The following is a 13,573-nucleotide window of genomic DNA, read 5'->3' as shown; positions in this document are numbered from 1 at the left end:
TCAGTCTGACAGCTCAAGAGGAACTTGATATGCATCTATTATATGTCGTTACTGCATATCTATATGGAAATTTGGATACCGATATTTATATGAAAGTTCCTGAAGGATTCAAATTACCAGATAGAAGACCACGTGTCATGTATTCACTAAAACTTAATAGAGCTTTATATGGTTTAAAGCAATCAGGGCGAATGTGGAACAATCGTCTCAGTGAATATTTGACCAAGGAAGGATATGTAAATGATCCTATTTGCCCATGCGTGTTCATTAAGAAATCATGTACTGGATTCGCTATCATTGCAATATATATGTTGATGATATAAATATAATTGGGACAGTTGAAGATATCTCAAAAGCTGCAGAGTATGTGAAAAAACAATTTGAGATGAAAGACCTTGGGAAAACAAAATTCTGCATTGGCTTACAAATTGAGGGAAGTGAAAGTGGTATACTTGTCCATCAAAATTTGTATACAGAAAAAGTTTTGAAAAGATTTCGCATGGATACTGCATACCCTCTTAGTACTTCCATGGTTGTCAGATCTTTAGATACTATAAAAGATCCTTATCGTCCTAAAGAAGATAATGAAACACTACTTGGTCCTGAAGTACCATATTTAAGTGCAATCGGTGCTTTATTATATTTGGTCAATGTACTAGACCTGACATTTCTTTTGCAGTAAATTTATTAGCCAGGTTTAGTTCGGCACCAACAAAGCGACATTGAATGGGAATAAAACATATTCTTCGATACCTTCGGGGAACTACTGACATGGGGTTATTCTATTCGAAAAATTCCTCCGATGGTTCACAAGTAACAGGATATACTGACGCCGGATATCTCTCTGATCGACATAAAGGAGTTTCACAAACAGGTTATGTTTTTACTAGTGGTGGTACAGCTTTCTCTTGGCGATCAAGTAAGCAAAGTATGCCCGCTACATCTTCCAACTACTCAGAGATTATTGCTCTTCATGAAGCTACTAGAGAATGTGTATGGGTAAGGTCCATTATTAGCAATATCAGAATATCATGTGATATTACTGGAATTACAAAGACACTTACCATTATTTATGAAGACAATGCGGCTTGCATTGCTCAAATCAAGGAAGGATATATTAAAGGAAACACATTTCGCCTAAGTTATTTTTCTCACACCATCTATAAAAGAATGGAGAAATTGATATTCAGAAGATTCAATCATGTGAGAATTATGCCGACTTGTTTACCAAGTCTTTGCCTAGTACAACTTTTAGAAAATTAGTACAAGGCATCGGAATGGAAAGCTTGAAAAATCTAAAGATGTAAAATTACATCAACCCATTATATGATATTCATCAGGGGGAAAATATTATCATCAGTAGTACTGGATATTTACTCTATGTACTCTTTTTCCTTCGTCCAGTTTTTGTCCCAATGGGTTTTTCTGGCAACGTTTTAACGAGGCAGCATTTCACACATCCAGTGAAACCTGAAATCTCTAACTAGATTTTTCTGACAAAATTTCAGTGAGGAAATTACTTTTATTGATCGTCATCCAAGGGGGAGTGTTATGAAGTGATGTGGATGACAACTTAAATTCCGTCGGAAGTAGAGATAGTTCCGACGAAGAGTGCGGCCTCCGTCGAAAATGGCCATTATTTGTGACCATTTATTAACGACCAACTGACATAAATGTTGAAGCTGCTAATTGACAATTATATTTTTTTTTTTCGGCGGCACCCATGTCCTCGGAAAAAACCCTTATTATGACGGTGGAAATGTTTTCTCCGTCGGAATAAGAAATTATTTTGGCGCTAAAATATTCCACAGCTCCCTCGCCATCTCTCTCGGTTCTCCATCTCTCTCAGTTCTCCATCTCTCTAGATCTTCATCTCTCTCAGGTAAACGATTACTCTATCTTTCTCTCACTTGTTCTATTAGGTTTTTGGGGCTCTAGAAATTTGTGTTTATATTTTTAGGGTTTTGGTTTCTTGTTAATTTGAGTTTGAGTTCGAGCTTAATCTTGCTAGTTTCTCACCGAGATTGAAGAAGAAATCAAGTGAAACTCACAGGTGAGCTCAATCTTCTTCTTCAACTTCTAAGCTCCCATTAGGTTTAATCGGTTCCCCTTCTTTAACTTCAATTAGTTTTGTTTTGACTTAATCCTTGAGTGTTTCAACACTACTTTGTAGTTTGTATAGATAGATAAATAGTATTTTAGTTCCAATCTTGTCTGATTTTTAGGTTTTCTTTTCAAGATGCTTATCTTTTCGTAATGATAGAAAGAAAGAGATGAACTGATGATTCAACGAACATGAAAATGGATTGACTGTCTGTGTTTTGGTTGAAATTTATGTTCATTTACATTTGAACTGTTTTAGATTGAGTTACTGAATTGAGTTGCTCAGCTAACTAAGCTTGGATCAGAACCAAATAGACTTGTTACTTGGGTGTTACCAAAAAAGCGAGACCTACCCGTTTCAGTCGTGATAGAATTCAGTCCTGATAGAATTCTGATTTTTTCAACTATGGTTGTCTTTCGATCTTTGGTTTTTCGATTAAGTGAAACTTCTTTACGGGTTTTGTGATTGATTATGAAATATGAACTGAAAAGTTAGTGAATGATTTTGGGTATTTTATTTTAGTAATGACAACCCACCAAAGATGAGGCATAGAAAACCAGAGATTGCTTAGAAGTATTGAAATTGTTGAATTTACCATCTCGATCATCTTCTGGTGCTGGAAGATTAAGATCTAAAGATATAAACTTTCTTGATTTCTTGATTTCTTCATCATCTTCAACAGATTCAGATGAAGTAACTTGAATATCACTTGGGATTTGGGTGGTATTAATGGTGGTTGTTCTATGTTTTCTCATATGACCACTTAAAGCTTGACCAGAAGAAAATTCAGACCCACAAATTGAACATTCATGAACTTTAGATTTGTTAATTGAAGGTCTGATTTTGGGAATTTGAAGATGATTATTGAATTGTACTAATTGATTACTACTTTGATCATCTTCTTCTAATAAACCCAAAGATTTCTTTTCTTGATCTTGATCAAGACAAACAACCATATTTTTAGGTTTCTTGTGACTTGCTCTATGACCACCCAAAGCTTGAGATGAAGAAAAACATCTATTACAAGTTTTACATTCATAAACAAAAAACCCAAATCCCTTTGAAGTTGTAGTAGTAGTTGGTTTTGAATTGTGATAATTATGATGACCATTAGCAAGAAGAATTAAACAATTAGCCATATCTTCTTCTTCTTCAGTAGTATTAGTATCTGTAAAACCAGTTGATAAAGATTGAGAAACAGAGGTTTGATTATAATGGTGGTGATGATTATAACCAGTTGATGAACTTGTAGCCATAGAAACAACAATTCAAAAAATCTATCGAGATTTGCTGTTTCTTTTCCTGCTTCTATGTCATCGAGTTCGACTTGTTGTCGTAAATCCGTGTACTTCCTGAATGAAATTGAGAATAAATCATTCATTTTAGCTAATTAGGAAGAATGAATGATCTTTCCTTTTTCTCCTTTTCTTTCTTCACTTACTAATTGTATATTTTTGTGTCACACTCACTCAGATTCTAGGGCAATCCTTGCAGAGGATTTTACCTCCTTCTGTATCTGCATTCAATAGTTACTCAACAGCAGCAAAAGAGGTTTTTTATTTATTATCGCACCAATCTTTTACTTGCACTTGTCTTCTTAGCTTTCTTTTTATATTTTGTTTGACGATAGTGCTGCAATCTAATTAGTTAGTGTCTTGATATCCTTCCCCATTTTCAAACTAACTAGAGCTTTTCAGAATTTCAAATTGTCTTTAACGATATGCAATCGTAATGTCATAAAGTTCTGATGAATTTCAAATAGAAATATCCAATCGAGGTTCTACAAAATTTGCAAACATGTGTATTGGGTTTCAATATAATGGAAGCTATAGATAGGTAGCTCCGTTTAAATATGCGTCTAGTTGCTTCTTACGTAGTTGCATATCATATAATCATGTCCTATTTACGTCTCGTTTTTATTTTCTTTTCATTTTGAATTTTAATTCCTAAACATAGCCTACTGAAACTACCTTTACCGAAAGCTGGGTAGAGTAGTATTAGTAGTATAGATTATCTATTATGTTCAAAACTCTGAAAATTAGCAACTAGAACAGTAGCACACACATTAGCACCAATCAAACTACTAAACAAACCTAAGAATGGCCTCCAAACTTCTTGAGTTTGTGGATCTACATTTCATATTCGATAAAGTCCAGCACCGAATAGGTATTTCCCAATTAGATCCGATAAGATCTCAAAGACACAGTAGGTGATATTGGGCAGGTACATAATGTGTATCCTATGCTCAATTCTAATAGGTACTTTATTACATCACTACTCACAAGACCCTCTTTTTTTGTCATCTGCTTCATGATCTTGCGTTCATATAAATCATGCTATTATTGGTCTCAAATTGTCATTTTTTCTACTATTCAGAAAGGAGGTAGGCAGAAGCAGCTCGGATCAGGAAGAAGTATCCCAATCTAATTTCAGTAAGTTCTTCTACTTATTCAACCTCCAGCTTTTTGTTTCTATTAGTCTTTTAGTTTGATCATTTATGTTGTTATCTTTCTAACTTCTATTCTCTTGGATCTTAACAATACCAACTGTATAAGCTGATCCACTTCCAAAAGCAAAAACAACATTAGCAAATATAGATATAAGGACATGTTCTTTCATATTAAATAGTCCTGGAATAAGAGAAATTTCCAAAACAGAATTTTAGCCATGATATTTCCAATGGGAAGGATTTTAGCCATGAAATTTCCAATGAATAGATAGATGATGACGAACATATTTCTTAAACTTCAAAGTATATGCACCTATGGGCAGTCTCTGGGTTTAGGACAACTTTGTGAAGTGAATAGATAGATGATGATGAACATTCCAAATCCACATAGCCAAGCTTTTTGAAGTGAAGCGTTCTGCTCACTTTACTAGGAGAGACACTTCAACAAATTTTTTTCTTTTCTTAATCCTTTAAGTTGTATGTTAGATGGAACTGCATATACCTAAAGATTAGCTTTTTTCTTTTCTTAATCCTTTCAGTTGTATTATTTATAATTTGTTGGTTTCTATGTTTTATTTGAACATGTGATTTTAGAATGTTTATGTTATATCTATCATCTTCAAGATATTCAGCCTTCTTTAATTTGATTTTAGTTTTCATTGTTTGAATCTTTGAAGTCTTTTGCGTAGAACATGGACAAGTCTTGGATGAGTGCTAATAGGATTACAAAAGAGTACGAAGATGGTGTAAATGCATTCTTAGATTTTGCATTCGCTCACGGGTTTGTCACCGAAGAAAATAAGATAAAATGTCCATGTGCCAAATGCTTAAATACTAAGTATTATGACAGAGATACAGTTGAAGGACATTTGGTATGGGATGGGATGATGAGAAGTTATGTAACTTGGTATTTTCATGGGGAACCTAGACCGACAAGTACTCATATGAATGCACCAATGGAAGCTACAAATGAACAAGTTTCCAACGACGAGGTAGAAGATGGCGAAGACTTAGAGGGTATGGTGCGAGACATATGTGGACTTCATGGCGTCGGAGTAGATATAGATGGTTCAACCGAAGGAGTACAAAATGATGGTTCTTTTGAGTCGAATAAGTTCTATAGATTGTTAGAACAATCGAAGAAAGAGTTATATCCTGGTTGTGATAAGATGACTATGCTATCTTTTTTTTATCAAACTATGGAATTATAAGTGCATTGGTGGATGGAGCGATACCTCTTTCAAATTACTACTTCAATTACTGAGAGATGCTTTACCAGATGGGTATACCTTACCAGAAAACTTTACCCACTGCAAGAAGTTGCTTTCAGATTTGGGATTGAACTATGTAAAGATCGATGCATGCCCAAACGACTGTATGTTGTATTACAAAGAAACATCTCAGCTTCTAAATTGTACTCGTTGTGGCATGGCTCGCTACAAGAATGAGGAGAAAAAGACACCTGCAAAAATTCTTCGTTACTTCCCCTTGAAACCAAGATTACAACGACTATTCATGTCATCAAAGAGTGCAACTGACATGAGATGGCATGATGAGGAACGTAATAAAGACGGAGTATTAAGGCATCCCGCAGATTTTGAAGCTTGGAAAGATTTTGATGCTAGGAATCCGACATTTGCTGCGGATTCAAGAAATGTGAGATTGGGTTTGGCAAGTGATGGGTTTAATCCTTTTCGAACAATGAGTATTTCTCATAGCACGTGGCCAGTTGTACTTGTGTCATATAATTTACCACCATGGTTGTGCATGAAACAACCTAACATTATATTGTCTTTGTTAATACTTGGACCTCGCAGTCCTGGAAACGACATTGACGTATATTTGAGACCGTTGATTGATGAACTCAATGAATTATGGGAAGAAGGGATAGATACTTACGATTCTTCTAGGAATGAAACATTTAAAATGCATGCAGCTTTATTGTGGACCATTAGTGATTATCCCGGACTTGCTATGTTATCTGGTTGGAGCACTAAAGGTAAAATGGCATGTTCAACTTGCTATGAGCAAACAAGTCATTTATACTTGCCTAATTGGCGGAAGACATGTTATATGGGTCATAGACGCTTCTTGCCTATGGATCATAGATTTCGCAAAATGAGGAAGGAATTTGATGGTGAAGTTGATAAGAGAGCACCTCCTAACCCTCTTTTGGGTACTGATATCTTGCAAAAGTTCAGAGACTTACCACATGTGTTTGGTAAGAAATTTGAGGAAAGTTTGAGAGGGGATACTAGTCGCAAAAGAAGAAGGGTTACAAAGGACACAGAAGATATGCCCGATAACTGGAAAAAGTTGAGTATTTTTTATGAATTGCCATATTGGAAACATAACATGCTTAAGCACAATTTAGATGTTATGCATATCGAGAAAAATATTTGTGATGATATTTTGGGTACTATTATGGACATTGAAGGAAAAACAAAGAACAATTTGAAGGCAAGATTAGACCTTGTTAGAATGGGAATTAGATCTGAGTTGCACCCTATACAAAAGGAAAATGGAAAATTTTACATTCCAGCGGCATGTTATACTATGGACAAGTCTCGTAAAGAGTTGTTTTGCAATGTTTTGAAAAATCTCAAGTGTCCGGATGGTTATTCCTCGGATATTGCTCGTTGTGTCAATGTGAAACAACAGAAGATACTTGGGTTGAAGAGTCACGATTGCCATGTAATAATGCAACAATTGTTACCTTTGGCGATTCGAAAATCGTTACCGAAGAAAGTTTGCTCCACTTTAATCGAATACAGCATGTTCTTTCGTGATTTGTGTTCAAAAGTGGGTCGAGTTGAGGATTATCAACGACTCGAAGATAAAATTTCCTTGATTCTGTGCAATTTGGAGATGATATTTCCACTAACTTTTTTTGACATAATGATGCACTTGTCTATCCATTTGGCATCAGAAGAACGTATAGGTGGTCCAGTCAATTATGGATGGATGTATCCAATCGAAAGGTATATAACATGTTATTTCGTTCATTAATTATTAATCTTCTTATTTGTGTTTACTTCTCTAATGATTATTTACTTGTGTGAATAGATACTTGTGTACTTTAAAGAAATACGTTCGCTACAGAGCCCAACCGGAAGGATCAATTGCCGAAGGATATATTGCCGATGAGTGTGTCTCATTTGTGACAAGATATATGGAGAATGTTGAAACGCGGTCGAATAAACCACCAAGATACAAAGACAACACTTCGATTCGTGGCGGGGTCAAATTTATATTAGATCAAGCTGAGCTTAATCGGGTGCATTATTATATCTTGTCAAATGACAAAGATGTCTCTTACTATATTGAGTAAGAAATATTTTTAGAAATGATATATAACTTTCATGTTAATTTTCAAAAGTTGTTGAAAATAATAAATCGTTGCTTCAATTTGCAGGCATCACAAACAATGTTACATAGGTTGTACAAAAAGAAGTTGACTCTACTTGTAATTGAGAAGAAACACATACAAGAATTTGCTCAGTGGTTCAAACAACACCTTAAAATGCTTAGGCAAGCGAAACAACAATACGCTGAAGGACTCGACATCCTTGCCGATGGTCCATTTCCATATGCTGAACGATTTAAAGGTTATACAATTAATGGTTACAACTTCAAGATTTATTCCGATGAGATTCGAGCGAAAACACAGAATAGTGGCGTCACGCTTGATGCAAATCAGACTTTTTTCTCGAGTGCAAAAGATTCAAATCCAGTTGATGCAGTGTTATCACATTATGGGCGTGTAACCAACATAATTGAAATTACCTATCGACAAGGTCACCGAGTTGTGTTATTCAAATGTGATTGGGTTGATGTTGTCAAAAAAGGCAGAGGTTCAAAGCTTGATCCATTAGGTTTTACACTTGTCAATTTCAACCACCTATTGCAGACCCAAGATGAAGATCCTTATGTGTTGGCATCGCAAGTTAGACAAGTTTTTTATGTTCAAGATCCGATTGAAACAGATTGGCAAGTTGTGGTAAAGAATAGACCAAGGGATACTTTTGACATGAGTAACGATAAAGATGATAAACTACTAGATAGTGAGTTAATCCTTAATCCTACAAATGTCTATGATGGTGATGATGAGATCAACCATGTAACAGATCAGACATATGAAGATGTTGAAATGAGTACTTATGTAGGTGATGAACATGAATACGATTATGAAGAAGAAGAAGATCCTAAGAATGATGAGGACGACTATGAAGAAGAGAATTATGTAGACGACGATGAAGAAGAGAATTAATGATAAGGACGACGATGACGAAGAAAATGAAGACGACTTCGATGAAGCTTAAGAATTAATTTGTTATTTTATCCTTTTAAAATTTTGATTTTGTAATTGGTTAACTATTTCAAATAATTTAAAACTATTTCTAGTTAGCTTGATATTTCAGCTTTTGAATCTGATTAACGCTTACACTTTTGCATTTCGATTGAAAACTATTTCTAGTTAGCTTGTCATTTATACTTGCCTAAGTTGTAAATTGTGTCATGACTATTGTTTGTAGGTCTTACATGGTGGAATCGGAAGTTTGAGTAAGAGATTTGTTAACCAGATCTGGAGCGGTAGCTCTCGGAATTCATCTCAACTACTCCCTTCTTCAATTTCTCCTGTCATAATCAGGTAATTAGTCTCTCATTAATTAACCTCATCAGTTAATCTAATCTCTGTTCATTCTGTATCTTTGATCTGATTATGCTAATCTACTTTTATACCGTATGATTTCTGTATTTCTGGAAAAAATTAAAATCTAGTTTCAATATCATTTTACAGATCCAACTTTATAGAACTAAGACTTGTAAAAACACATACAAAAAAACATAAGAACTCTCTGCCTTGAGTACTTATCATCAGGGGAGAAACGAGCTGCAGTTCAAAAGCAACGAAGAGTTATTATAATGAGAGAAATAGACTACCAAATACGTTTCTCTTTACAATCGAACAACCAAAAGCAAACTAGAAGAGTACAAATACAAAATAAGAAAACAAAGATATATAGTTAAGGCCTAAGGTTGTATATAAATCGAGGAAAATTACCTAGGCAAAGCTTTATCACTTGGGTTGCTATGAGGAGGGCTCTGAAAACTAAGAGTAAGCTTCATAGGTGGGGTATTCTGCCAAATGCTACCTGTGTGCTTTGTAATATTGGTGAGGAGGATGATTATCATTTGATTTTTGGCTGCAACTTCTCTAAGGATATTTGGCATGCTGTTTTGAGCCTCCTTGCTGTCCAGAAACTCCCTTTCCTTGACCAACAGGCTTGTTGATATGTTGGCTAGCACACGACCTAGTATAGGTGAGGAGGAGCTTGCACCTGGAGATCTTGGGGCTGAATTCCAAAGAATTTTGCAAGAAGAACAGCAAGGGGCAGTCCGGCAGAGGGTTAAATAGATTGAGTATTTGATTTTCTATTTTTTAGCATTAGTGGTTTAAGGTTGTGCTTTTATGTCATTGGGTTTTCCCAGTGACTTGGTGATGTTGGAACTGGCTTTTTAGCCTTCTTTGTTCTGTTTTGTTGTTCTTTGGGTTCGGGTTCCCTTAAGGCCGCTAATTTATGCCCAAAAAAAAGAACATTTTGGGCTTCAGGCTGATCAACATCAGATCCCTCTACCGGACAACAAAACATTTTATGAGACATTTCCCAAATGCAGGTCACATTATTCCAGCAAGGTACCATACCATGTGTCTCAAATGATGGTAGATTTATAATAGAGACTCCATACAACGTAGGTCGATTTTATGCATATATATTTATTCATAAAGCAGCGTCAATGATTTCTAATTTGTTTCTTGACAACTGCAAACTAAACTATGCTAATTTGTGTTGGCTGAAGTTTTTGTATTGATAATGCAATAACGTTAATACTCGTTTTATATACACGAGATGACGCATTGATGATTCTCTATCTCACTACATTAGTCGTATCTGTTTCATCATTCCTCTGACGACAATTGAAATTTTGTGTGCAGTTTATGTGAAATGGGTGATGAACAACATCAAAAAAAAAGAGGAAGGGGAAAGGGAAAGAATGGGTGGTTGAAAAATTGAAGCCAAACGAGAAAATAGTAATAAAACTCAATGCAAAGAACTTACCAATAGGACAAAATGCTTTAGCATTGGCGCAATATATTTCCTTGCTCGCGAAAGACGGAAATAGGTTCTCACTCACGAAAGAGTGGGACGAGTTAGGAGAACAGATCGATGACGCCGTAGAAACGATAAAGGTAAATGTGTCATTTAATTACATGTGTTTTTCTTTCTTTGTTTTCTTACATCTAATAATCTTTCTTTTTTATTTAGGTTTTGTTTGAATTTCCTAGTAATTGCGATAACTTTTTAAGAGAGATTAAATTCACGATGGAAAGATCACAAAAATTATTTGAAAAACTACATACTACAAGAACGAAGAAGCCAAAAACCGATGTCGCGAGTTTGTACCTGAAAGAGTTGTTGCAACTCAGTGGTTATCTTTGATTGAGCTTTGGGGAATTGATGATTCAAAGGTACAAACATTTTATTTTCTTACACATTTAGGTAAAAGTTTGATGTGTTCTCTAAAGTATTATAATTTTTGTAATATAGGTAGTTTCCGAAAGAAATGCCAGAAATAGAGCTGCCTTGAAGTGTCTTCACACTACGGGTTTTAAGTCCTTTTCACGAGTCATATCGGAGGTAAAGCTTCATCTTTCACTTAACATAAGTTTGTTAAAATGCTTTGGCAAACTTACATTATTGTTATGTTGTAATGTTATTACTTGTGAAGTCTTTTCGTTTTTTAATTTTTGTAGGTCGAAATAGAAGAAGGCATCACAATCGAGAGTCGAACCAAAATTTTTAAAGTCACTCGAACTCCTAAAGGTGCTAAAGAGATTTTAAATGAGGATTCTGCGGAAAAAGCAGTAAGTTTCTTTTCATATTAACATTTGATATGTTTAATATCTTATATGTATATGAAATACGTGGACGGTAATCAACTTTGTATTGCTTGGCAGAGACAAATGGATGAATTAGAGGCAAGTAGAATTGCCCGGACCAGAAGATTTTGACGACTCGCCAAGCCCGAATGACGTATTTGGCACCGTCATGGGACGTGAAAGAGGTGGCTGTATTCAGTGTCTTCCAATGGTAAAACCAAAAGACATATGGGGTCGACAGTCATCTTCGGGTGTCATTAAGGATTTAACGGAGAAAAACAAAACATTAACGGCAGAAGTTGAGGCTATGAAAGTGAAGATGGATGAATTTGAGGCTTTGAAAGAAGAGATGGAGTTATTTAAGAGATTCATGCAGTCACACACTGCAAGTTCATCGTCGCAGGTATAATTAACTTATAATTTTATTACGTTAATTACTATTACACCCAACCAATTTGCAAAAGTATCTCCTTTTATGATATAAAATAACACCAAAACACACTCAAACGAAACGTTTCCACTCGAATCACTTCTTTGACAAGATAGTGGAAACTTAGTACAAAACAGTTCATACCAATAAACTATACATAATTTCGATCCTATTTGAAAGTGATCGGCCTTTCGATCCTATTTGAAAGTGATTCTATCTATTTGTGTCCGTTAAAAGTATGAGAACCTCTTCATCACTTAAAGATGAATCTGCTGCATATATACTGCAAAGCAGTTTTACCATCTATATCTACTTAGTTTGCCTTGGTCGAATTTCAGAGTCTCATGTTTAGTTCAGGTTTAGTAAAGATACTTATATAAGGATTTAGTTTGCCTTGGTCGAATTTCACATAATTGCTAGTTTCAAATCATAACACAGTTACTAACTTCATTTTGTATGTATGTTAATGCAGTTACCATGATATCTCGAGTCGTTTGTGGTGTTGAATGGAATATCAATTGGATTTTTGAATCTCAGCCTCGATTTTGACTCGGTTGGTTTTATCGTTTACATTACTTGGCGACTTTATTATTTTACGGTATATATGCTTGTATGAAACCAATAGTTTTATTGGTTTTCGACTTCATTACTTTTCATGTATATGACTTCAGTAATGAAATATCCAATACTTTTAATTTGTTATTCTTGTGAATGTTTGGTTTATGTTATTTTTGTCAGCAGGTTTATATAATTGATAATGCTGCTGCAGCAGCAGTAGCGGAAAAAACAAAATTCCTTTACGAGAATGTTTGCCACTATTTCCGCCGGATTATCAAAAACAAACCATCGGGAATAAGCCGAGGCAGGTTGACATTTACGAGAATGTTTTCCGACGCCTTTTTCTAAGTTATTCGTCGGAAAAGAATCTATTTTCGACGACCGCCGTTGTCGGAATCCGTCGCCACCATTTCCGACCACTTTGCGACGGTCTCGCCTCGTCGTAAGAAGTCTTTTCCGACGGCTTTACCTTTATTTTCGACGGATCCTTTCCGTCATAAATGGTCTTCGTTTTTGTAGTGACTACAGCTGTTGCTTTTTAGCGAAGGTATGTTCGTATTTTTGTTAATTTTATCTCATTCCGGCTGTCTTTCTTTTCTTTAGGAGATTAGGTGGTTCGTCTAGTTTTATTCTCTTTTATTAATTAATGTTCCTATTATCGTTTTTTCTTTCTTTCATTCTAATATGTTATAGTGTTGGTGATTGTCTCCTCTTATATCTTATTACTGTCAATACTAGTTTTCATATCTTATGTTTAGTCACCTTGTATTCTAGTTTTGGTTTCACGTTCCGTCTTCCATCCTCTTCTTTCTTCCTGCCTTCTCATATGGCCTCAACCAATAATATAAACCCTAACCTTTCCATCTTTAGTTGGAATGTTAGGGGCACAACCTTCTTCCTTACTAGAAAACACTTACTTCATCTTATTAACCTTAAGCAACCGGATATCATTTTCCTTTGAGAGACTAAGAATAAATCTTTCAATATAGAGAAACACATTCCGATTGCGAAAAGGTATGCGAGTCATTTTGTGGAGCCTACCAATAAAGCAGGCGAACTTGTTCTCTATTGGAAACATCACATCAACCT

At 35.2% G+C, this 13,573-nt stretch overlaps 2 protein-coding genes across 4 annotated transcripts; one reads left to right on the top strand and one right to left on the bottom strand.

Moving 5' to 3' along the window:
- The first annotated feature begins 1,772 nt into the window (after positions 1 to 1,772).
- Positions 1,773 to 11,962, top strand: LOC147557836 (uncharacterized). Of its 3 annotated transcripts, XR_015234198.1 has the most exons (7): positions 1,805 to 1,882; positions 4,481 to 4,536; positions 10,552 to 10,806; positions 10,883 to 11,085; positions 11,165 to 11,254; positions 11,371 to 11,481; positions 11,575 to 11,962. XR_015234198.1 is itself a non-coding variant. In XM_086659425.1 (4 exons), the coding sequence occupies exons 2-4, from the start codon at positions 5,931 to 5,933 to the stop codon at positions 8,821 to 8,823; spliced, it is 2,697 nt and encodes an 898-aa protein (XP_086515551.1). In that variant the 5' UTR covers positions 4,487 to 4,536; positions 5,231 to 5,930; the 3' UTR covers positions 8,824 to 8,852. The 3 variants fall into 3 exon arrangements, 1 of the variants encoding a protein (XP_086515551.1); XR_015234199.1 differs by lacking the exons at positions 10,552 to 10,806; positions 10,883 to 11,085; positions 11,165 to 11,254; positions 11,371 to 11,481; positions 11,575 to 11,962 and adding exons at positions 2,012 to 2,053; positions 3,578 to 3,655; positions 9,089 to 9,204 and having other exon boundaries at positions 1,773 to 1,882; XM_086659425.1 differs by lacking the exons at positions 1,805 to 1,882; positions 10,552 to 10,806; positions 10,883 to 11,085; ... (1 more) ...; positions 11,371 to 11,481; positions 11,575 to 11,962 and adding exons at positions 5,231 to 7,534; positions 7,620 to 7,880; positions 7,992 to 8,852 and having other exon boundaries at positions 4,487 to 4,536.
- LOC147557837 (zinc finger protein ZAT5-like) lies at positions 2,618 to 3,418 on the bottom strand. Its single transcript, XM_086659424.1, has one exon. The coding sequence runs from the start codon at positions 3,358 to 3,360 to the stop codon at positions 2,623 to 2,625; it is 738 nt and encodes a 245-aa protein (XP_086515550.1). The 5' UTR covers positions 3,361 to 3,418; the 3' UTR covers positions 2,618 to 2,622.
- Positions 11,963 to 13,573: the final 1,611 nt, after the last annotated feature.

Source organism: Eschscholzia californica, unplaced genomic scaffold (assembly GCF_041429995.1).
Source record: "Eschscholzia californica isolate CP2 unplaced genomic scaffold, dmEscCali1.0.p SCAF_2, whole genome shotgun sequence".
Classification (NCBI taxonomy): domain Eukaryota; kingdom Viridiplantae; phylum Streptophyta; class Magnoliopsida; order Ranunculales; family Papaveraceae; genus Eschscholzia; species Eschscholzia californica.
This window is presented reverse-complemented; position numbering and strand designations above follow the sequence as displayed.